At 36.0% G+C, this 21,854-nt stretch overlaps 6 protein-coding genes across 8 annotated transcripts; 3 read left to right on the top strand and 3 right to left on the bottom strand.

The window, feature by feature from the left end:
* Window positions 1-455: 455 nt before the first annotated feature.
* Window positions 456-1,090, top strand: LOC104705450 (S-protein homolog 13). The gene has a single exon (XM_010421461.3). The coding sequence runs from the start codon at window positions 456-458 to the stop codon at window positions 981-983; it is 528 nt and encodes a 175-aa protein (XP_010419763.3). The 3' UTR covers window positions 984-1,090.
* Window positions 1,014-3,218, bottom strand: LOC104705449 (uncharacterized). Its single transcript, XM_010421460.3, has 6 exons — window positions 2,825-3,218; window positions 2,351-2,421; window positions 2,190-2,242; window positions 1,579-2,046; window positions 1,395-1,485; window positions 1,014-1,306 (listed from the first exon to the last, which is right to left on the bottom strand). Exons 1-6 carry the CDS (start codon window positions 2,961-2,963, stop codon window positions 1,220-1,222), a joined length of 909 nt encoding a protein of 302 aa, XP_010419762.1. The 5' UTR covers window positions 2,964-3,218; the 3' UTR covers window positions 1,014-1,219.
* Window positions 3,219-4,540: 1,322 nt separating this feature from the next.
* On the top strand, window positions 4,541-9,898 carry LOC104705446 (K(+) efflux antiporter 6). Of its 2 annotated transcripts, XM_087462037.1 has the most exons (20): window positions 4,541-5,101; window positions 5,448-5,491; window positions 5,755-5,816; window positions 5,925-6,003; window positions 6,081-6,142; window positions 6,248-6,323; window positions 6,426-6,500; window positions 6,886-6,957; window positions 7,038-7,121; window positions 7,301-7,369; window positions 7,477-7,554; window positions 7,695-7,783; window positions 7,869-7,965; window positions 8,060-8,113; window positions 8,337-8,432; window positions 8,710-8,898; window positions 8,988-9,065; window positions 9,169-9,213; window positions 9,306-9,395; window positions 9,481-9,898. In XM_087462037.1, the coding sequence occupies exons 1-20, from the start codon at window positions 4,822-4,824 to the stop codon at window positions 9,553-9,555; spliced, it is 1,794 nt and encodes a 597-aa protein (XP_087318163.1). In that variant the 5' UTR covers window positions 4,541-4,821; the 3' UTR covers window positions 9,556-9,898. The 2 variants fall into 2 exon arrangements, 1 of the variants encoding a protein (XP_087318163.1); XR_015563991.1 differs by lacking the exon at window positions 7,869-7,965 and having other exon boundaries at window positions 4,634-5,101; window positions 7,966-8,113.
* A 161-nt stretch (window positions 9,899-10,059) lies between these two features.
* Window positions 10,060-13,823, bottom strand: LOC104705448 (protein NDL2). 2 transcript variants are annotated; one of them, XM_087462039.1, is made up of 11 exons: window positions 13,301-13,823; window positions 12,336-12,435; window positions 12,120-12,217; window positions 11,877-11,965; window positions 11,651-11,711; window positions 11,476-11,562; window positions 11,287-11,364; window positions 11,100-11,156; window positions 10,951-11,006; window positions 10,724-10,859; window positions 10,060-10,613 (listed from the first exon to the last, which is right to left on the bottom strand). In XM_087462039.1, exons 1-11 carry the CDS (start codon window positions 13,358-13,360, stop codon window positions 10,401-10,403), a joined length of 1,035 nt encoding a protein of 344 aa, XP_087318165.1. In that variant the 5' UTR covers window positions 13,361-13,823; the 3' UTR covers window positions 10,060-10,400. The 2 variants fall into 2 exon arrangements, with proteins under 2 accessions (XP_087318165.1, XP_087318164.1); XM_087462038.1 differs by having other exon boundaries at window positions 11,877-11,974; window positions 13,301-13,720.
* A 3,389-nt stretch (window positions 13,824-17,212) lies between these two features.
* On the bottom strand, window positions 17,213-19,042 carry LOC104705445 (uncharacterized). Its single transcript, XM_019229184.2, has 4 exons — window positions 18,560-19,042; window positions 18,119-18,288; window positions 17,888-18,039; window positions 17,213-17,750 (listed from the first exon to the last, which is right to left on the bottom strand). The coding sequence occupies exons 1-4, from the start codon at window positions 18,869-18,871 to the stop codon at window positions 17,383-17,385; spliced, it is 1,002 nt and encodes a 333-aa protein (XP_019084729.1). The 5' UTR covers window positions 18,872-19,042; the 3' UTR covers window positions 17,213-17,382.
* A 183-nt stretch (window positions 19,043-19,225) lies between these two features.
* On the top strand, window positions 19,226-21,459 carry LOC104705444 (NADH dehydrogenase [ubiquinone] iron-sulfur protein 7, mitochondrial). Its single transcript, XM_019228234.2, has 2 exons — window positions 19,226-19,814; window positions 20,934-21,459. Exons 1-2 carry the CDS (start codon window positions 19,393-19,395, stop codon window positions 21,166-21,168), a joined length of 657 nt encoding a protein of 218 aa, XP_019083779.2. The 5' UTR covers window positions 19,226-19,392; the 3' UTR covers window positions 21,169-21,459.
* Window positions 21,460-21,854: the final 395 nt, after the last annotated feature.

Genomic DNA, 21,854 nt, shown 5'->3' with positions numbered 1-21,854 from the left:
TAACTCAATGTAATATGATCTGTCACATTCTTCCCTCAAAAGTCAAAACCCAACATGATACTAGCGGTGACCGGTTTAACTGATCTAAAGATAGACTGAACAGAATAGAAAACTTAAAAGACCCGGTTTACTTATTCCCACATTCAAAACTATGGGAAAAAAAAAACTGTTTAGTAAAAAATCCAAATCAGAAACTATAAAATCTCCAAAAACGAAAAGAAGCGAAGCAAATCTAAATTAAAACCTGGAAACAGCATAACAAACCTATGGGGAAAACATAAATTCTCTAATAACGGCTTCATAGCAGAGGTTTGTTAAACTTATTACGAAACTCATTGACCATATAACGTCCAAAACCACTACCGTTATTTTTTTTGTTGTTAAACAACAACCACTCCCGTTTATATAAAACCCCAAGAAACCAAAACAGAACTGTTCAAGAGAGAGAGAGAGCAATGGGGTTCGGGTTCAAGATCGGGTCAACATTCCGATTAGCCACCGCATTCACGTGGTGCCTTCTCATAGCATCATCATGCTTTCTATCCACCACATCAGCAGCCCGGTTCGAGATAAGAAACGAGATCGCCAGACACCCAGGACGAAACCGTAGCCTCGCTGTTGACTGTTGGTCGGCGAATAACAAATTGGGCATGCATGCTCTCAGACCGGGCCAGTCCAAAAGCTGGTCGTTCAAGCCAGTATTTCTCAAGATACCGTATCTCTACACATACTTTGAGTGCAAATTCTTCACCGCTTTTGGCTCGCCGTATGGTCAGACCGCTACGGTTTTTGCCGGGGAGAGATCATTCAGGTGGAAATGCGATAATCCGGAGGAGGAAGAGTGCATTTGGGTGGTGAAGAGAGATGGGTTATATCTAAGGAGGATCACAAGAGACGATAAAGGCCAAAAGCTCTATGGAGACGAATTGAGTATGGCTTGGATCGGCGGTACTAACTACCACCCGGTACCAGAGAGCCCATAGTTTTAATACTTCCATGCCCAATTCAGGATATACATTAAAATCTCTATATATTGTAACGGATAACAAGATACAGACTTTAGAAGAAAATGAATACAGCTTTTATGTTTCTTCCTTTTTATGTAAAATTAGCAAATCTGAGATCAATCCACAATCAAACTCCAACAGCGGAAAGAGTATGCATGAATTCATCCGGACATGGATGATTACAGTTAAAGTACCTGAAACTTCATATTTGCTTAAGCTCCATATTTTGGGGCTTTCCAAAGTTTGAAAGCAACTTCATGGATGAACCGATCAGCCGGTATAACAAGATTTCCTGAGAGCTATGAAAAAAAAAAGAGAAAAATAAAAACTTGAGGCAAGTCATGTCGAAAATATAACAACAGACCCTGCAGTAAATAGAAACCATACCTTTTTGAGAGCTTCAAATGATAATGTATCAACCAAGTCCTTCCGGGTCACAGCATGCTGCCACTGAGCTACCAACATAGGACAGTAGTGCCTGTAGGTTGCAAGAATGACCAAACCCATCAAGAACGAAATGATAACTTCAGAAACCTTTTAATCAAATTATTTTGGATATTCAATCTCTTACCGAACATCATCCCGTGTCTTTTCACCTCGCATGGTGTAGCTCTGACGCGGTATAAGTCCTGCAAATTTTGGGTTCATGTCTTGTTGCAGAGCATTGACAGGAAAAACTGAAACATCTTTGTCTGTGACAGAACCATAGCTGAGAACAAGAGACAGATGCAAGCGCGATACAATCTCTGAACCAGGTTGAGCCATTCTCATAATACTACCAATCAAAGAGTCGATAACTCCCAAGTTGACATCATCAACCCCGATATGCACAAAAACAGAGTCGTATAGGCTCACATCCAAGCATTTTCCACCTTCAAATCCAAGCAGCCTTAGTAATTTAGATGCAGTAGCATCAGAAGGAACGGAACCACTCTTTTGGGATATTTCACTAAGTTGTAATACATCTAAGCCAATCAGTTTTCCGAAAGAACTCAGAAGAGAATTGTCTGTTACTAAAGCAGCCTTGAGTCCCATGAACCTGTACCATAATATTTGTGTCAGTGATATCAATGTAAAACCTATCATCATCATCATCATCATCATCATCATCTGGATATACCGGCTAATAGATTATTGAAAGAGAAGTGTAAAAACTACAAAGATGAGGTGAAAAGGCCAAACCTTTCAGCTAAAGTTGTGATTTCATTTTCGTTTCCCTTTGGTTTTAGTCCACTCTGTTAAAGAAACAAATCATGGATTATTAACCTCTAGTGTAAACACAAGAATCAATACAAACTCAACTCAATGATAGAATTAGTTTTAAGAGAGTGAAGAATCCTCACAGCAATCGAATAAGCATCTGATGCATCCAACAAAAGGGAGAATTCTCGAACTATCCTTTCGTTCTCACTTTCTACAATTCAAAAAAACACCAGAGTGAATATCTCACCAGAAGAAAGTCAAAGCACAAGCAATGAGACACAAATGATCTCAAAAATCTTAAGAAATTGGGTCAATTTTTGAAAATTTCAATCTTGTTCAATACACATAACACTGGGTTGGCCAGTTAGATCAATGCAGCGAAATACTCATTGGAGTTTTCATATAATAAAGTCTCAATCGAATCCAAACGATCTCATGTCTAAACCGGTTCAATTGGGATCAACACTAAGAACACTAAACCAGGAAGAAATCGAATATAAGTGAAAACATGTAAAGCGCCGATTTTGAATCAAAAAAAAATCTAGACGAATCAAACAAAAGTAACCAAATTTATGGAGATAGTGACTGAGGGAGAGAGAGAGAGAGACTGAGACCTGGAGGCGCATGAGGAAGGCTCAGAAAGCCACAGCTAGCTATGGAAGCGAGAGAATGGATATGGGTACTTGACGGATCGACGAATCGAGCCAAGCCGTCTCCGTACAATACCAACGCTCTGCTTGCTTTGTCCGCCATTGTTGTCAAAGGAAGAGGGGATCGATCGTGAGACACTGAGAGATAAAAATATTATAAAAAAAAAAAGAGAGAGGGGAATATTAAGTATATGTTTTTCCTTTGTTGTACATATACTTTTTAAAAAAATTATTAAGCTTTGTGTAATTCACCCATTACAAATCTCATAAATGATATAACTATAAAATAAAAATAATATGTACATGATTATTATGAAAAAAAAATTTTGATTAGATAAAAGTAAAAGATGTTATGTCCTAATCCAAATTAATAATAAACAAGAAAGACCCATTTATATATTAGGGTGTGAATGGTTGCAGCGGTTAAGACGGATAAATCCATCAGCGGATTAGACCGCTTTTTATTTACAATTCATCAAATACAGTCTGCAGCAGTGCGATCTTAAGATAATAGAAAGAAAACCACTGCGGACCGTTTTTGTGTACAAATAGAGTTGGTTTGCAGTGATCTGCTGACCACCCTATTTTTGGGGCGGTCTAAACCGCTGACGGATTTAACCGCCCCGATCGCAATCACCATTCAGACCCTTAGTCTTCTTCCCACATGGTGCAAACAATGTATAATAATACAAAAAACATCATCCGATGATTATTTTTTTAATATTATGGCTTTATACACTCTATACTACATAGGGTTTGAATGGTAACTACGGTTAGGGCGGCCGAATTCATCTGCGGTCTGGACCACTCCATTTTTAAAGCGGATTACATACCGCTGTGGTCTTGTCTCTACTTTATTTGGACCACACCACTGCGGACTATATTTGTTGAATGGTAAATAAAAAGCGGTTCAGTCCGCAGACAGATTTGTTCGCCCCAACCGCTGCAACCATTCACACCCATAGTATATACTCACATTTTAGTATAGAGTAGAATGAACTATAGCATGGAGTAAAATAGTGGTATGCACAACATTATACAATGGTACGCATAACATCATACCATTATGGATGCTAAAAATCGGACTATAGTATAGAGTGGTGTGTACAAAAAATTAAAAACAATTTTAATAATATTTTTAATCATAATTAACTAATAACTATACAAAATGTTTTTAAAATTACAAATCAAAATTTATAATTTGCCATATAATGTTTGCTATATATGGTCTATCTTCTCTCGACCTCATCTTGTTCATTTGAGTCATTTTGCTCGTTTTCTGTATGCACTTATGAATTTGAGATGAGATAAAAGGTTGATTCAAAATAGTTTTCTAAGATTGAAGAGCTTCAATGATAAGAGAAGAAAGTCTTTTCTAAATATAGTTTTTGTTTTTGGAAATATGATTTTTTTGTTGTAAATTTTAACATTTATGAATATATATATATATATATATTTTTCTTTTTGAAAAGTACCGAAACACAAGTTCAACCAATGAGATGAAAGTACTCGAATTCAACTAATTTAGAGCACGTATTTATCCAATTTTTACTGTTGGTATGAAGTTGGTACAAAAACTCTAAAGAATAAACCAAAAAAATCGGACCAATAGTACAATTTACGCCGTACACAGTATATTTTCCAATTGTAGACTAATCTAGAATGGTGAATGCCCCATATAGTGAGCATACAATATAGTCTTATACAGAAAATAACAAAGAAACATCATCCCGTAAAGATAAATAAATACTATATAGTAAAAAAATATACAATATAGTCTTATATGTAATCTATATGGACTAGTTGTTGACCACAGCACTGCAGCAAATCTCTCTCTTTTTTCCCCCGCTCTCTTGCCCACTCTCTCTCGATCGAGAGACTCGCGACCGTCGGTACACCGGTTCTTCTGCTAACCGTTTGCACCAGACAGGTTTAATCCAGAACCAGTTCTTCTGCCAGCCATGGTGGAAGGAGGAAGAAGAAGAAGAAGAAGAAGAAGAAGATCCTCTGAAGTCGTTATCCTCTTACTTTTACTCTCACTCTTCCTCTGCTTCTCCGTCGCGTCTCCTCGATCTTTCTCTGATTCGGATCTGTTCGAAGAAACCGTTTCCGTCAACTCCTCTTCCGTCGTCGCATCTCTCAACGGTTCTTCTTCTCTTGTTAAACCCAAGGAAGGTAGCTTCGCCGACATCATCGATCGTGCTCTCGAGAAGGAGTTCAACGAAAGCGACCAGAACGAAGGTACTCTTTCATGAAATGGCCATGGATACACTAGAATTGGTCTTAGTTTCTGGGAAATTTCTGTTTCAAGTTGAAATGGCCACTTGTGTTTGATTCAATTCGTGAGTTAGATCCTGAATTGGATCCGTGATCCATGGCCAAATTGGGAACTTAGATTGATCTCCCAATGTGGGAATAGTATATGCTTTTTCTAGATCGAGAATGATTACATACATAACGAGCTACATTTTCTGATTGGTTTCCTGAAATAGGATAATGCGTCTTTATCTTGTCTGCTTACCCTTTACTACTCCAAGTCTCCAAATTTTGTTAGTTTCTGATCTTGATATTGTTATATTCGTGGTAGTGACTGATCCTGGAAGCTTCAACAACAGTGTAGCTGGACAGCAGGTTGGTTTAATACTATAATCTGTTATCCTTTTATTAACATATCTGCAAATTTTGGAAAAAGACACTCTTTTTATTTTCTGTTTTTACTTCATACGCAATTGGAAACTTTCATGTTCTTCTTTATAGGAAATTCAAGCAGAACACTACTCCTATGTCTTTTTTTTGGAATTTAGTAAAAACTTGCTTTTTAGATTTTGACCATTACGCTCATTAATTGCATAAGATCTGAATTTGAGGTTGGTTGTTAACCTTGTGGTGATCAGGCTGTTCTGGAAACTGTAGCCAGAGTAAAGTCAACAAAGAAAAATGAGACGAAAGAGGAAAAGTACAATCCAATCCTACCTCTCGTTTCTATTTCTAAATTACCTTTGTATGACCTTCTATGATGTTCTATGATTGAAGACGTCTTAAGTATTTATCTAATTTACCGTAGGCATTTTCAACTCCATGACGTTTTCAACTTGAACAATGATAACAGAGCTGAGGACACTCCTACTCTGATTGATCGAAAAGTAAGTTTTTTGCCCAGGAAGACTGAGTTTTGATTTGTTGTATTAGTTCTTACTTGGCAATTTTGGCGTTGTGTCAGGACAATGTCTTCATCATATCCAATTCCAAGTCAAAGTATCCAGTGTTGCAGCTAGACCTGAGGCAAGATTCTTGGTTTTAAGTAATTCGTTTGAACATGATTCTTTATAGACAAGACTCTGCAATCCGGAATTAATCATCTGACTTTGCTTCTTATGCCATGTACAGACTGATTTCAGACCTGGTGGTTGTTATTGTATCTGCAACTTGTGGTGGTATCGCCTTTGCTTGTGCTGGACAGCCGGTCTGATTTTCGTGCTACCCCTATTCTCTTACATTATAAATTTAGGTGTAAGTATGATGTCTCGGTATTCTGATAGTTGTTAAATTTTTTGTGCTTATTCAGGTGATAACTGGATATTTGCTAGCAGGATCAATCATCGGGCCTGGAGGATTGAACCTTATCAGTGAGATGGTCCAGGTATGCTATGTGTTTGACGTCAAAAGATTTGAGTCTTTCGTTCAGTCCAAATAACTTTGGTTGATAGATTCCTCGCTTAAGGTCTCGAATGCTTAGTTAGGTGGTCAGCATTAGCTTACAAGCTATTTTCTTCTGAGGGTCTTTGACTAAGATATTGCACACAGCAAGACAGGGGTCTTTGAATTGGAACTCTTTTCTTCTGTGGGTCTAAACAAAAATGATTTTTTATTATCCGATGATGCATTAGATAGACCTTAGTTCGTCTTTGAATAGAAAATCTAGAGCATTAGACTGCCGCCGAGATGAGAATGTATTTTTTGACATGATTATATGTGATCCTACATGTGGTTTTTGCGCTTTCTTTTTGACATGATTATTTATGTAGGTTGAAACAGTCGCCCAGTTTGGTGTGGTATTTCTGCTCTTTGCTTTGGGTCTAGAGTTCTCCACTGCTAAGGTGAGATCCCTCTTTGATTTACTTAGTGTTGTATTTAAATGTTACATAACAAACACTAGCACCTTTCCTCTTCTATGTAGCTTAAAGTTGTTCGATCAGTTGCTGTTCTGGGAGGCCTTCTTCAAATTCTTTTATTCATGTTCTTGTGCGGAATCACAGTGTCGGTGCGTCATTACTTTTATTACTGTTTCTGGAAAAAAAAAAATTCTGCTCTCATTTTAGTCATGGACAATTGAATACCTCTATCTTTTTTATGCTATGTGCGACATTTGCGTTATGTAGCAAGAGTTGTCTTTCAAATTTATACTCTCTGTGACATGTATTAAAGTGGTCATGTTTGCAGTTATGTGGTGGTAAACATTCGGAGGGGGTATTTGTTGGAGCATTTTTGTCAATGTCATCAACTGCTGTGGTAAATTCAGTGAACTCTATAATGCTTATAACCACTTTCATTAGCTGGCTTTCTTTTTAATATCGTTGGATTTGTATCCGTCATGCGTTTCTGCCTTGAAACTATAGGTGCTGAAGTTTCTCATGGAAAAAAATTCAACCAATTCTCTTCATGGCCAAGTTACAATTGGAATCCTTATTCTTCAGGTACCTGATAGTTCTTTACATCAACATGTAATGTCCATTGTTTTTTAGATCATATAGTGTTTATATGGCAAACAATGACCAATTATTGTAGAATTCCTTTTCAAATGATTTGGAGGTTTGATTTTACCATCTGTTTCTAGGACTGTGCTGTGGGTTTGCTGTTTGCTTTGCTTCCAGTTCTTGAGGGAAATTCTGGCATTGTCCATGGAATGTTGTCAATGGGAAAAGTGTAAGTAAAGACTGGTAGAGTTTTTGCTCTTAAGGCGCATTCTAAAGATTTGATGTTAATCATGCCTTTACTGTCTTTTATCTAGGGTGGTTGTGTTGCTTTCGTTTTTGGCTGTTTTGTCAATATTATCACGGACATGTATTCCTTGGTTGCTGAAGCTAATGGTCAGCTTGTCCTCACAGGTACATGATTTTCCCTCTCAAGATTCTTTTCCCTATCTTCCGGTCCAATAAATCAAGTTTGTAGATTAACCTAAAATTTTTCTTCATCAATCAGACAAATGAACTCTATCAGTTAGCAGCTGTTGCGTTTTGTCTACTTGTAGCCTGGGTGAGTCTTACTTAACCTTTCTCTTCCTCATATACTTCATTGAGTATCCATCTTATATTATGTGTTCATCAAGATTATCATGTGTGCGTTCCTTCTCTTATCTGGTGTGTATCATTATGTCAGCATATTGGTTTATAATTTTTCTTTTTCTTTTTCTGTAATGGTAAGGTGGGATTAAGTTTTTGTCAACATGTTTGTTTTGAATGGTCTTTTATGATTTCAGTGTAGTGATAAGCTGGGATTAAGTCTTGAATTGGGTTCTTTTGCCGCGGGGGTCATGATATCCACCACTGATCTCGCTGAACATACGTTGGAGCAAGTACGTTTTGACCACATGTTACCAAAAAGGCCTTATTGTTCTCCTGTTTATATTAGTTGAAGCTGAATGATATCCATCTAGATTCTTTTTTTCTACTCTCACAACTGTTCTTAGTGTTCTCTGATGAGAGAGAGAGAAAGAGAGTCAGAGTTTGATCCTAGTCTAGGTTCTTGTAGGGGGTGAATGTGATGGATAGAAAATAATGAGTTGACGAACTTCCAATTTTAAAACCCTTAAACAGTCCATAGTCTAACTGAGACACTTTATATTTATGCAGATCGAACCCATCCGTAATCTGTTTGCTGCGCTTTTCCTAGCCAGCATTGGGATGTTAGTTAATGTCCATTTTCTGTGGACTCACGTGGATATACTGTTAGCCTCTGTAATATTAGTAATTATCATAAAGACAACAATAGTTACAACCGTTGTCAAGGGATTTGGATACAACAACAAGACGTCTCTCCTGGTATAATATTATGTCTCACATTAATTATGATCTGTCATATTTGCATTCATAGACTCTGTTCCTTACCATCCCGTGTCAAATTGATGCAGGTTGGAATATCTCTGGCTCAGATAGGGGAGTTTGCCTTTGTACTACTTAGCCGTGCCTCCAATCTTCACCTCATCGAAGTAAGTAACACATCTTGCTCCTCCTTGGACCATACACATAGTAGGATTTAAGATTATATGAGATATTTTGAAGAAAGAAGCTTAAAGTTATGAAAATTGTCAGGGGAAACTCTATTTGCTTCTCCTCGGGACAACCGCTCTAAGCCTGGTATGATCAAATAATTTTTCTGAACAGCCTCTTCTCCATATACAGTATGTTCAAGTAAATAGCTGAGTTGGTTTGGCTGATGGTTTTGGCAGGTTACGACACCGCTGGTTTTCAAAATGATTCCAGCAGTTGTGCATCTAGGGATATTGTTAAAGTGGTTTTCTCCAGACAGTACTATAGAGGTAACTTGGTTTGTTTTTTGGTTGGTTCATTCGTCGTTTGTATCATATATATAACTAAATGAAAAAGCCTCTTGGTATTGGGCAGAAAGGAGAAATCGTAAGGTCAGAAAGCGGTAAACAACGGATGATTCTAATGTCACGCCAATCCCACAGCTCCTGAAAACCAGAATGCTTCTTCTCAACTGAAGTTTGGTACACCAATTTTGACAAAAAGAAAACAAAAGCAAGCAAGCTGTATGTGGTAAAGAAGAAGAAAAAAGAGCCAGATTTTAACACTAACATTGTTTGTTTCCTTGGGAGTAACTAACCCACAAGGCCACAACCCATTTGTTTCCATTGTAATTAGTATTGTTTCCTTTTTTTTCTTTTCTTTATGTAATCATCCGTCAGGAAACAAGTTTGATTTTGTTCTCTTGTAATCATATACAGTATATACTCAAGTTTGATTTTTTTTGTAATCATATACAGTATATACTCAATCTATACCACTGTACTTTGTGCAACCAAAATTATATGAGAGAATATAATCAGCTCGAAGTCAAAGGTTTTAGTCTGCTGGTAAACGAAAAAGCACTTTTGTCCCCGAATCAGCAGTCTTTTTCACCACTGTTTCATCAGCACAAGGACATACAAATACATGTATATGGTATTGAAAGAGAGCGAATTTAAAATACTATGGGGATTTTACTTAAATAATTTATTCAACTGAATGTACAGAGAACAAGAACAGCTACCACAAAAATAAACCTTTAAAGACAACTTTTAATTAATCAAAATATAAGAGATCTGTAGTCTCTCTCACTCTACCATATATCAATCCCTTCCCCATCCCCTTTTCTTTACTCTTCTTACTCTCTCCACTATATATAGATGATCAATATGTCTGTCTATATCTACAGCTTAAATCATAACAGAGGAACAGCTCCAACTCCAAAAGTGGTGATTTTTATGTGGCGTATGATTCACTTTTTGTATATATAAATGTATGTAGCAGAGGAGGCAGGGCTATAGAGCGAGTCTTGTCTTAATTGGCTTGAGTTTTAAGCCCATGTTCTCAGGGGAGAGAAGCTCGGGAGAGATTCGGGTTGGGCTCAAAGGACTTCTCGGACTTACGCTCTGTGTCGGACGATACAAGCCATATCCCATCAAAAAGTATTCCATTGGTATTACCATCGCCTGTGGTTGTTCTTCACTCACCAACGACCCACTTCCCTGCACCTGTTATATGTAATATGATTTAGGGTCAGCCATAAAAACCAAAACCAAACTGAAGTTTGTTTCAAACCAAAAACGTTAAAAAGAGGCATTATGTGTTAACATTAAGGTACCTCGACTAATGCACCATATCGTCTGTCTAGCTTGGTGGTCATGTGAACGGCCTCGGAGTGGTATGCAGAATTTTCACCAATGAATATTAGAGTTCTGCATTGCAATTTCCTTAACCCTTCACTAAGATCCACTCGCCTGTTTCACCCAAACCACAAACATACTATTTTTCTCAGCTTAAGACTATAGTCTGGGAATGAAATCAACAGAGAAAAACTAGAGAAATTACCCGTTGATTGCCTCAAGGAATCTCCATACATTTGTACTCTGCCGCTCACAAAGTAACTGGGATAGTCAAAACAACAACATGTAAATTTTACTTCAAAATGTCAAACCATCGCAGAATTTGCAAGAAACGAGAAGAAAGATTTTACTAACTCTTCTGCATTCTTGAACAATATCCGATTCTGGAACTTGACCATTACCTCGAACTTCCTATGAGAACATATGTCAAAACTTTATCATTTGTCTAATCTGAAGGTAAAAATAGTGTCTACTTATTGAGAAACAATACGAAAATTGTTACAAACTAATTTACAAGAAACCTTTGAGTCCAAAACCATACCTTGCTGAAGTACCGTTTTAGTAACAATTCCTTAACCACTCCACACGTGCCATAGTAGTATAATAAATTAGACATAACCTGCATAACAAGTTAAGGAAGATCTGATATAAGAATTAGATAATCAAGGCCATAACCCCAAGCCAGGAAGAAGAAAAAAAACAAAGAAGATATCTTTGTGAGGAAAAAAACCTTATTGCACAACCATTCTGACCAAGAAGGCGCTTGGCACAGTGGAGAGACAAGTATTAAACCCAGAACTCGCTGCCTGTACTTCATCTGGAAGAATTAAGTTTTCAAGCAAAATTAAAATTTTGACATCAAGATGAATGGTAAGTGTAAGAGGTGTACCGTTACTGTTACTTACAGCAAATAAGGTCAGAATGTAAGCTCCTGCAGTGACCCCCATACACATTACTGCACCAAGTCTGGATAAGAGACAATAAGCAATAAATAAGGAGAAAAGTCATATTAGAATAAAAACAAAAAATTAGCCATTCTTTCTTCTGTGAGTCTCCATAGAAAGACTTTGGTAACAAAGACCAAGATAACAATAAGCATATAGGAACTGATGTGAGAGATGAATTATTTACCCGAAAAAATTAAGAACCTCAACAATCTGGTCGGCTAAGTCATCAGCAGAGAGCAAAGGAGCATCAACACTGATTATCGGAGCTCCCAACTGCAATGACTCTTGAAGAAAACGATGTAATAAGGGATATGAATGTGCATATAACAACGGAAGGAATGTCACAGCGGATAAAAATACCAGAAATATATATATATATATATATATATATATATTAAAAATGAACACAGAGTCCAGTTTTACCAACCTCATGGCCAAGAGGACTGATATGATATATGCAAAAGTTGTGGAGTAACAAGGAACTAGCTTCAGGACAAAACAATAATCCTTGAAAACAGAACATATCTGTCAAGGATACAAACAAGCACCAAATCAGAAGATGCATTTCATTTGCTAAAATCATATTACTGAACTAGGTCAAGTATAGCAGGGAAGGTGATAAGAAAAGAATATGTATGCTTACAGTTTAAGCCAATATCAGGATATGTGATAAGAGCAGGTTTATCAGGATCTCCACAAACGGCAACACATACGGGGCCATAAGTAGTCTCCACAAGGTGTTCCTACAACAACAACAAGCAAAGAATTTAAGTCGGTGACTAAATTTTCTATGAGAAATAAATGAAAGGAGTAAGTAAATAACATGCATAGAAGAATTAGGACCACACCACACCACACCTAGTAAGAAAATTCATTCCCCTAAACTAAACAAAGTACTAGCAAAGTTTCCCATAAAAAAAATCAGAATTTGGTCACTGAAAACACAAAAAGGATCATTAAAGTTAAACCATTCAACAGTGGAACCGAAAACCTCGTTATGGGGAATTTAATTGCAATGAGAAAAAACGAATGTGAAATAAATAATTTTTGATCAAGAATTGGATCAAATTAGAAAGAAACAAAAAAAAAAAAAAAAACACATATTGGTGTGTCAATTAAGCCATGAATTGCGGAAAACATGAGAAACCCAGAAAATACAAAAATCTCAAGAACCTCAAAGAAAGAAAAAAGAAAAATCAAAAGAATCAGATAATGTGAACAGCACATTTCGTAGCTTTGGATATATATATATATATATATATCATCACCACCGACAACAAAAGCTTCAAAACAATACAAAATTAGCAAAACATTAACAAATAACGCAGCATTGTTGTTGTTCTTCTTTCTAGTATCAAACAATTCCAGATTTTGCTATACAAAACAAATATTCATACTCAACCAAAAAAATAAAAAAAATAAAGCAGAATCATCAGGGAACAAAGCAGGCAAGCTCCAAGAATGCAGAAACCAAAAGGAAAAAAAAAAAACACAAAAACACAAAATCAATAAGTGTACCATTTCTCATGTATTCTTCTTCCCGTAATTACTCAGTACAATAAAAAGAAAAAAAAAATCGTTTAAAAAAAAAAAAAAAAAAAGTGGTACCTGTCCTCCAAGAGACAATGCCTCCATATCAATGGAGACAGAATCGCTTGAATCCGCCATCTCTCTCTCTCTCTCTCTCTGTATATTATTCAAAAAAATAAGAAACAGAGTATTATCTCTCCATATGGCCTTCTTCTTCTTCTCTCTTCTTCTCTCAACAAAACGATGGGTTATATTATCTTTCGTTTTTTTTTTCTTAGTTTATAAATAGAAAGGATGGAACTTTGTGTGAGAGACTAAATTAATTTTTAAAATTAAAAATAAAACCCAGGAGAGAACTCGGTTTACGTGACTCGCTTTGAGTCACCGACGGTCGACTCGGTTTAATGTAGGACCTGCAAATATATATATAATCACAGGTGCTTAACTACATACCCCTTAACCTTAGTTAGTTACATGGACCGACAGTTTTCTTATTTTTCTAATCTTTACTTTCTCACCCCTTTACTTTATAATCGATCGATTTCATCCACAAAACGTGTCGGCACTCTCAATTTGGGATATAATAATACACGTACACGGGGGAAGAGGGGTTAGTAGAGGGGCCAAAATAAATAATCTTCTTTTTTTTTCTTTTTCTTTTGTGACAAAAAAAAAAAAAAGTCCGCATTCTGTTGACTTTTTGACCGACTGGTTGAGACAGACGGGGCCAAGGTGGATGATATCCTCAGCCGTTGGATTTTAACTTATTTTGTCGTTATTCCCTTTTTTTTTTTTTAAGATTAGTCTTCTTCTCCCCCGTTTTACAAAATATGAACATCGTGTAGTTTTCAATAGCGAAAAACGGGGTCCATTGCGTAAGAGCGTGAGAACACACATGTCGTTTTCTTGTCGAGTTGGTATATGTCATTGGCATCCAACAACAAGAGGAGATCGTAGTAACTAAAAACCATTAGTCCCTTTTGCTTAATTATAAATCCAATCCTCCCCCAAATAAAAAAAACTTTTCATATCTTTTTTTCCTTCTGATTTTATTAATTAGTTTGCATCATCATATCTGAACATCATTAATAAGTAGTTGACCGTGACAAAAAAAATAAAATATATATATATATATAGAACAAATTACATCACTTTTTAATAATAATCGGATCTGTTTAAAATTTATGAGTTTCCAGCTTTTAAACATGTTAATTAGCTTCGTTTGATCGAGTACACAAGTTGTTTAGCTCAGTAAATGCGAAGATTGAAATATGATATATTTAATTTACGAATCTGTCGAACATAAATATATAAAGCATAAACACATGTCAGTCTTATCTATAGTAATAATATTTCAACTTTTTATAATCAATGATAGAATTACAAGTTAAAGATATTTGAATTAAGTTGAACAAATTCGATGGAATATTCCAAAATATATCAGATGAGCAATACATAATACATTTAGTGGTGTTGTTGTGCTTATTACAATTGATAATTAAAATTCAAGTCTGTTTTTTTTTTTTTTTTTCTCATTACATGATTGATTGCAGTGGGACACGACAACTTACCCGCACTTAACATTAACAATTTTGTTTAAAGATGAACAAAAAGGGAGATTAAATTCAAAAGGAATTGCTCACTACTACTCACCGAATAATTTGTACCTATATATTTTGTTTTTGAGTGCTAATTAACAAAGTAATGATTACATATTATTTAGTACAATTCTTAGCTCTTTCATCACCAGCTTTTGTTTTCTTTTATCCTATGTTTTTTTCATGGAAATATTATAATGATTAACCCACCAACCACGTTTCTTAATCTTTACATTTGGGATACCATTTTCGATATTTATATATATGTCGTTTGATCTTCTTTCTTTTGATGAATATGCCTCTTGATTTTCGTTTTTTTTGGTTCTTTCTTTTTCTAAAGTTTTGTTCATATCAATCAAATAATAATGATGACTCCTAGAAGACTTTGCAATCATGTAAATTTTTCAGTACAATGTCACTTTTCTTGTAATATTGTTTTTTTTTTTGGGTTTTTTATAGTAATATAAATATATTTGATATATGATTTTTGAAAAATCAACTGAATCTGGTCTTGTAGAAATAAAGATTTTTATTTAAAAAAAAACAGAATAATGATTTCATTTATTCAAAAGGTACATCCATTCCATTATTAATAAATATTATATAATATATGAATTTGTATCAACCATTATACACGAACCAAAGTGTAAATATATGGATATAGTATTTTCTGATTATTTTTAAAAAATTTCTATTTAAGCACATTTAAAAATTTTTAGCTAATTTATTTTCATGGAATAGATAAATAATTTAAAAAACCAATTTATATATCTATTTAAAAATTTGTGGTCATCGAATAAAATTTCAATTAAAAAAACAGTATAATGAGATGTTACTACCATTTAACTATTTTACCAAAAGATTACGAAGTTAAGAAAATGGATCCAGGATAAAAATTATTTCTTTTTGGAGATTTGCATTTCACCGATCAATCGATTGCACTATTTATATATAACCTCGATAATTTTTTATACGTTTCTTAAAATGCCAGCAAATTTCCTTGCGTATGTCCGAAATCATTTAAGACACTCTATACAGACATATTTTTTTTAATAAGTGAGAGGCATGCAGTGGTTGTTTGTTTTTGATCAAATACGACTACGTGATAACAGTAAATGTTTCCCTAATTTCAGATCAAACGAAGGCACGTGTGACGCCATTACTCAAAACTTTAAAGCTTACCATTTGGTTAATACAATTAATACTAATACTTTAATTAGTTGCTGTCTCCATCTCGCCACCATCACTCATCAATCTAAATCTAGAATCATCTCATCATATGGGAAACTATACTACACACGAATCTTCGCCGACAATATTTATGTAGTATGTAATACTTTTAGATACGTCCACACCACACGCAGAAAAAAAAACATACGTTACTTTTGTAAATATACAGATAGCATCAAAAAGTTGTACATATTTAAAAGTTACATTAGTTTTGTTTCTTACATTATCTATAGCGACATTTCTTTGCTTTTAATCCAACTCATTACATCATGGCTATTGGCTTATATGGAAGTTGTTGCACATATATTAACTACGTGTCAATTTGTAGATACTTCCATTACTTCAAGTCTAAAGAAAATGAAGTTTGAAACTTTCGTACTCTAGTTCGAATTGAATCCAAACCATTATCAAATTTTGGAACATTCCTGGGTTAGTAGACTCTTTTTCTTCTTTAAGACGTGAACAAGGAGTTACTAGCTATTATTGTTTTGTAAATTATGGTGGTTCATACGAATAACTTTTGAGGATTTTCTTGTGGATTTCGGCAGATCATACTCTTATCTTTATTGAGTATGATAATATGTTCCCCCAAAAACGAATCCTAAATAATTTAAAATCTTCTATTATTCAAGTACTTATGATTTGGGAAATGCCCTATTAAATTTACCAAGCCTCAAATCATTTCAAATTCAGTAGTGAATAAAAGTCTTTTTCATGTTTTAATGATTAGAAACATCAAAACGCACACCCAAACACCATTTGGATGTTTTTTTATTCTCACAAGTCACAACCAAATTAGTAGTAGATCATCTTTGGAAATTTATTTATACATAAGCTCACAACAGAGTTACACAAAAGGCCCATTAACTTTAACACTGACTGAGCAATGATGAAAAACAAAACCCATGGACAGAAGCTTTTTTGTCATTTTTAGCTTCCAAACTACAAGAAAGTAACTATCGTTCATTTCCAGTTTTACAGAAGTTCATTGATTGAGCTTGCTTACGGGAATTCTTCCACTCTTTGATCCGCACTGATTTCTCTTTATGTCTTAAAGAACCTCTCATTTGCTACAGAACGCCCAATTCCATCAGTCAAATATCTTTCAGTCCTTATTAACTCTTTGATGCTGGAGATGGAGGGTTTAAAGACACTGCTGATCTTAGGAGGATTCATCCAGACTCACGAGTTTACATTACGATAAGAAGGTTCTAAATAGTTACAAAAGTGAACTTGTTATAATCTCTAGACAACAATTACTTCAGCAGCATTCTTACATCTCTACCATATAATAATACTAAGCCGATTTCATTAACTATAAATGGTCCAGATTCATAGCTCCATGTCTGATACTTCAACCTCAGTCCCGTTCACCAAACTATCCGAGAAGACAAAAGGTTGACACTTGGACTTCTCTTGAATGTTGCTGTGTCTATGTTTGAAGAGCTTCACTTTCGTTTCTCCCTCATTATGCCTCTCTTCTTTACGCTTTCTTGTGTTGCTGCTGAGAATTGAGATAGATGACACAGTGTTTCCATCAGCCATGTCTGCATCTTGATCAAACTCTTCTTGTTGTTTCTGCAATGTGGCTCCGAGACTGAGATCTGGTCTTGACATGTGAATCACAGTTTTGGCATACTTTTTGGAATGGTCACAGTCAAACACCCTTAGTCCTTGCTCTTCAAGGGTTACAAGCCATTCTGGAGATTAGGTTTAGTACAATGGGTTAGTCAAGTGACACATAACAGCTTCAGAGAACAGATGGAAATGTTCTGTGGAACAAATCACTCAGGAAAGCCAACACATTATTTATTAGTAATAAAAGAAGCAAGTTTACCGATGAAGGATGCGGGAGTCAAGTTTCTCAATGCGTCTGCATCTCTAATCACTTCACCTTGACTGATTACCCAATTGATCAAGTGGTGAGGAATATGTGAATTGGAGAACGTGCGTATGTAGCTGATGGTTTTTTCTTGATCTTTATTTCTCCTGCATAATAGTTTGGAGTATCAAAAACAATAAAGTAACTGAAGCAATCAATTCTGTAGACCTAATTATACGCATTTACCTCAGAGAAGCCAAAGCCTTGACAAAAAGAAACAACCAATTAATAGCAATGTTCTTCAAGTGTAAACTTCTTTGTGAAGTTCCACTTCCAGGATTGAGGAATAGCTTCTCTGCTGATTTAATCACATCATCTGTTATGATTTCCGTTAAAAGAGCTTCATCTTCCGGACCCTGAAAGATTAAAAGCTTTCTCATGAAATAATAATCCAATTCCCATGTTACATACAATGTGATTCTAGAAACACCTATGGACTTTCTTGCACATCCGGCTGTACACACATTACGAAAGCACAGACCACTAATTTCAACACATCACCATCTTCATCTCTTGGTTCATCAACACAGTGCATGCTAATATAGCTCACAATCCCTTCTAACAAACTCAAAGCGTCTCTCCTCCTAGTAACAACCAAACGACTCAGCTGGTGAAAAACAGAGCTACCTTCTTGACGCCGGAAAACGAATCGGAGAAAGAAACAAGCAGCTGGAAAAAGCTCGAAGTTAACCTAACGGAATCGTCCCGGAAAGCTAATCTGGAAGAGTAGAATCTGACGGCGGAGTAGAACCATACGAGTTCGAGAGGTGGATTTCCATGAAGATCGTGAAGGATACGAGTGAAGATGGAGTCGAAATCGGAGAAATTGGTTCGCCCGCTTCGGTACTGCAACAAGAGCTGCTTAATCGAGTCATCGAGAAGCGGTTTCAGAAATTCGAGGTGACTCTGAGGCTTGGGTTTACAAATCGGAGTTTGCATTTTTGAAATTTCCCGGTGACGGAGAAGGGATTTTGAAAATTTTGGGGAAATTGAGAGAGAGAGAGAGAGAGAGAGAGAGAGAGAGAGAGAGAGAGAGAGAGAGAGAGAGAGAGAGAGAGAGGAGATGAAGCCCTATGTGTGTGTATCTAACATGAAAATTCAAAGAAAAAAGGGGCCGAATAAAGAGAGGGAATCCTAAATATTAAATGTTTACATTACAATTTCAAATTTAATTTTGGCATTATCATTTTAAATTTCAATTTACAATTGTGGTAAATTTTAAAAATAAATTTTTGTAAAACTTAAAATTTACAGTAAAATTGCTTTATTACTGACAATAACATAAAAATGTAGAAAAGTAAAAAAAAAAAAGAAAAAGTGGAAAAAAGTATTTATTATATAAAGTTATCGTCACCTGTATTTAGTAAATGGTTATTAGATAGATAGAGTCGCGTGGTTATATCAAACTCCACGACGAAAGAGCAAACAAAAAAAAAACTCAAAGAGACAAATCTCTCTCGATGGCGATGATTACACGCAACACCGCCACGCGCCTCCCTCTCCTCCTCCAATCTCAACGCGCAGCCGCCGCCGTTTCGGTTTCTCACCTCCACACATCTCTTCCATCTCTCTCCCCTTCCGCATCACCGACTTCCTACACCAGACCTGGTCCTCCTTCCACCACCGCTCCTCCTCCTGGTCTCTCCAAGGCGGCCGAATTTGTGATCTCCAAGGTCGATGATCTTATGAACTTTGCTCGTACGGGATCGCTCTGGCCTATGACCTTTGGTCTCGCTTGCTGCGCCGTCGAAATGATGCATACCGGTGCTGCTCGTTACGATCTCGATCGATTTGGTATCATCTTCAGGCCTAGTCCTCGCCAGTCTGATTGTATGATTGTCGCTGGGACTCTTACCAACAAGATGGCTCCGGCTCTTCGCAAGTACACCTCTCTCTCTCTCTCTCTCTCTCTCCCTTTTTCATGGAATAAAACGGCTGATTTATATCTTTGGATCTCGGATTTGTGTTGTTCTGGTTGATATGTTCTTAAATTAGGTTTTCTGAGAATATAATTGGGGATTTCGATTTGGGATTTTTTCTTTCCCCTGCGATTTTAGGGTTCATGTTTTCTGATTATATTGCGAGGTCTGTGACAAATTGAGAATTGATGTCTGAAGTATAGGTCTGATTACCTGGGAAGTCATACAGTTTCATATTCTTTGTCTAGCGCAGATTTAATCATTAATTTGTGAAGTTTTAGGTTCGAATTCATGAAGTGTTCTGGCAATTAGGGATGCAGATTAGGTTTGTGGAAGACTTATATAATCAATCTCTGTGCTTGTCTTTTGTGAGTAGATAGAGATTTGTGATTATCTAGCTTAGTAGATGAACATGGGTAAGTGTCCCTTTCAGCAATCATCATGCTTGGCTTTATCAAAAGCTGGTCCTGATTAGAGATTGGTGGTATCATTCTTACGATTTTTTCTTGTATCTAAATTGGTGATCCTTTTCCTGGCTGATTGGGATCGTGCATGATTAATTTACTTCGTTGTCTTTGAGCCCATTTCTATGTCTTTGTATGGAAGTGGCTATTGAACGGATTTAAATGACTCCTATTTTTCGTGTTTGATGGATGAACCCTTCTTTCAACTGCTGCAGAACTTTTCAAAAGAATTGTATGTCTATGTTTTCTGGTAGACCATGTCGTCTCTAGGCCCAGACATAATAGATAGAAAATATCCCAAGCCAATCTATTAGCTGCAAGTAATCACGGTTCTCAAAACAATAACCATTAAGATGCGCAAATTTTAGATGCATTTGAGAGATGATTGACAGCTTTATAAATTGGTCTAGCTTAGTTCTTGTGAAACTAGTATTTAGAGGTATATGATCAACAGAATATTGAGTTGAAAAAACTAGTAGTTAGAGGTATATGTTCAAAAATCAGTCTTGATCTGGTAGAATTAAGAGAAGTTGTGTATGCTGATCATTCAACTCAATATTCTGTTGTTGTTTATTTTGTGTGAAATTCCAACTTCTAATATCTCGGATACAATCACAGGGTTTATGACCAGATGCCTGATCCAAGGTGGGTGATATCAATGGGAAGTTGTGCCAATGGAGGTGGATACTATCACTACTCCTACTCTGTGGTTCGAGGGTGTGACAGAATTGTGCCGGTCGACATTTATGTCCCTGGGTGCCCACCAACCGCTGAGGCTTTGCTCTATGGACTCCTCCAGCTTCAGAAGAAAATCAACAGACGCAAGGATTTCTTGCATTGGTGGACCAAGTGAGCTTTAAATCCTTCCTCCAATTGTGAAAGGGGCTTTTTTCAGACATTTTTACCAAAGTTTGGGGCTACAATAAATCGTGGACGTTTCTGCATTACATGTTTCTTTGCGGTGGAGATGCCATGTAAAGGAGTGTGTTTCTAAGTTTGTTGTGGAAACTTAATGAAGTTAAGATGTTTGTGTTTGTCTGAGTTCTTTTATTATATTGATTATCAACCAGTTTTCAGCTAGATGCTGACTATTGCTAAATATTTAGACGTATATTTATATATACGAGTGTGTGTGTGTTCTCTTTCTCCTGTTTGTTGTGATTATAGAAACCACAATGATCAAATGGACCTTACTATGACAAATCAAACACCTTTTCTCATGGAGACCGTAAGAAAGAAAACCTTGTTAACAAAGAAAAAACCTTTATAAACTAGTTCATCGTAAAAGATAAAACGTGTAGAAGAATTTCTGGTTCTCTCCAAATGTTGTTACCAAATAAGAAAAATTGAAGGTTGCTAGTTCAAAACTAGAATGTACTTTGATCAAGCCAGAACCATTGGCATTAGTCTTAAACCCAACTCTAAAACTAAAAGTTTCCATTTTTTTTTTTTCTGAAACTGTTTAAAACGGAAATTTCCATTCTTTTTTCTCTCTCGATCGCTGCTATTCCTTTTTCTTGGTTCCCTTTCTCTCGTTAC

This window comes from Camelina sativa, chromosome 8 (assembly GCF_030686135.1).
Source record: "Camelina sativa cultivar CO46 ecotype springtype chromosome 8, ASM3068613v1".
In the NCBI taxonomy this organism is placed as follows: Eukaryota; Viridiplantae; Streptophyta; class Magnoliopsida; order Brassicales; family Brassicaceae; genus Camelina; species Camelina sativa.
This window is presented reverse-complemented; position numbering and strand designations above follow the sequence as displayed.

Coding starts and splice junctions, on each gene's coding strand:
- LOC104705450 (XM_010421461.3), top strand. CDS start 456: ATGGGGTTCGGGTTCAAGATCGGGTCAACATTCCGATTAGCCACCGCA.
- LOC104705449 (XM_010421460.3), bottom strand. CDS start 2,963: ATGGCGGACAAAGCAAGCAGAGCGTTGGTATTGTACGGAGACGGCTTG. Junction 2,422..2,824: donor CCTTCCTCATGCGCCTCCAG/GTCTCAGTCTCT, acceptor TTTGAATTGTAG/AAAGTGAGAACGAAAGGATA. Junction 1,307..1,394: donor CATTTGAAGCTCTCAAAAAG/GTATGGTTTCTA, acceptor TTTTTTTCATAG/CTCTCAGGAAATCTTGTTAT.
- LOC104705446 (XM_087462037.1), top strand. CDS start 4,822: ATGGTGGAAGGAGGAAGAAGAAGAAGAAGAAGAAGAAGAAGATCCTCT. Junction 8,114..8,336: donor TTTGTCTACTTGTAGCCTGG/GTGAGTCTTACT, acceptor TTATGATTTCAG/TGTAGTGATAAGCTGGGATT. Junction 9,066..9,168: donor CCAATCTTCACCTCATCGAA/GTAAGTAACACA, acceptor GAAAATTGTCAG/GGGAAACTCTATTTGCTTCT.
- LOC104705448 (XM_087462038.1), bottom strand. CDS start 13,360: ATGGCGGATTCAAGCGATTCTGTCTCCATTGATATGGAGGCATTGTCT. Junction 11,975..12,119: donor TCAGTCCTCTTGGCCATGAG/GTTGGTAAAACT, acceptor TTTCTTCAAGAG/TCATTGCAGTTGGGAGCTCC. Junction 11,563..11,650: donor ACATTCTGACCTTATTTGCT/GTAAGTAACAGT, acceptor TAATTCTTCCAG/ATGAAGTACAGGCAGCGAGT.
- LOC104705445 (XM_019229184.2), bottom strand. CDS start 18,871: ATGCAAACTCCGATTTGTAAACCCAAGCCTCAGAGTCACCTCGAATTT. Junction 18,289..18,559: donor CGTTTTCCGGCGTCAAGAAG/GTAGCTCTGTTT, acceptor TTAATCTTTCAG/GGTCCGGAAGATGAAGCTCT. Junction 18,040..18,118: donor AAGGCTTTGGCTTCTCTGAG/GTAAATGCGTAT, acceptor ACTATTATGCAG/GAGAAATAAAGATCAAGAAA.
- LOC104705444 (XM_019228234.2), top strand. CDS start 19,393: ATGGCGATGATTACACGCAACACCGCCACGCGCCTCCCTCTCCTCCTC. Junction 19,815..20,933: donor ATGGCTCCGGCTCTTCGCAA/GTACACCTCTCT, acceptor ATACAATCACAG/GGTTTATGACCAGATGCCTG.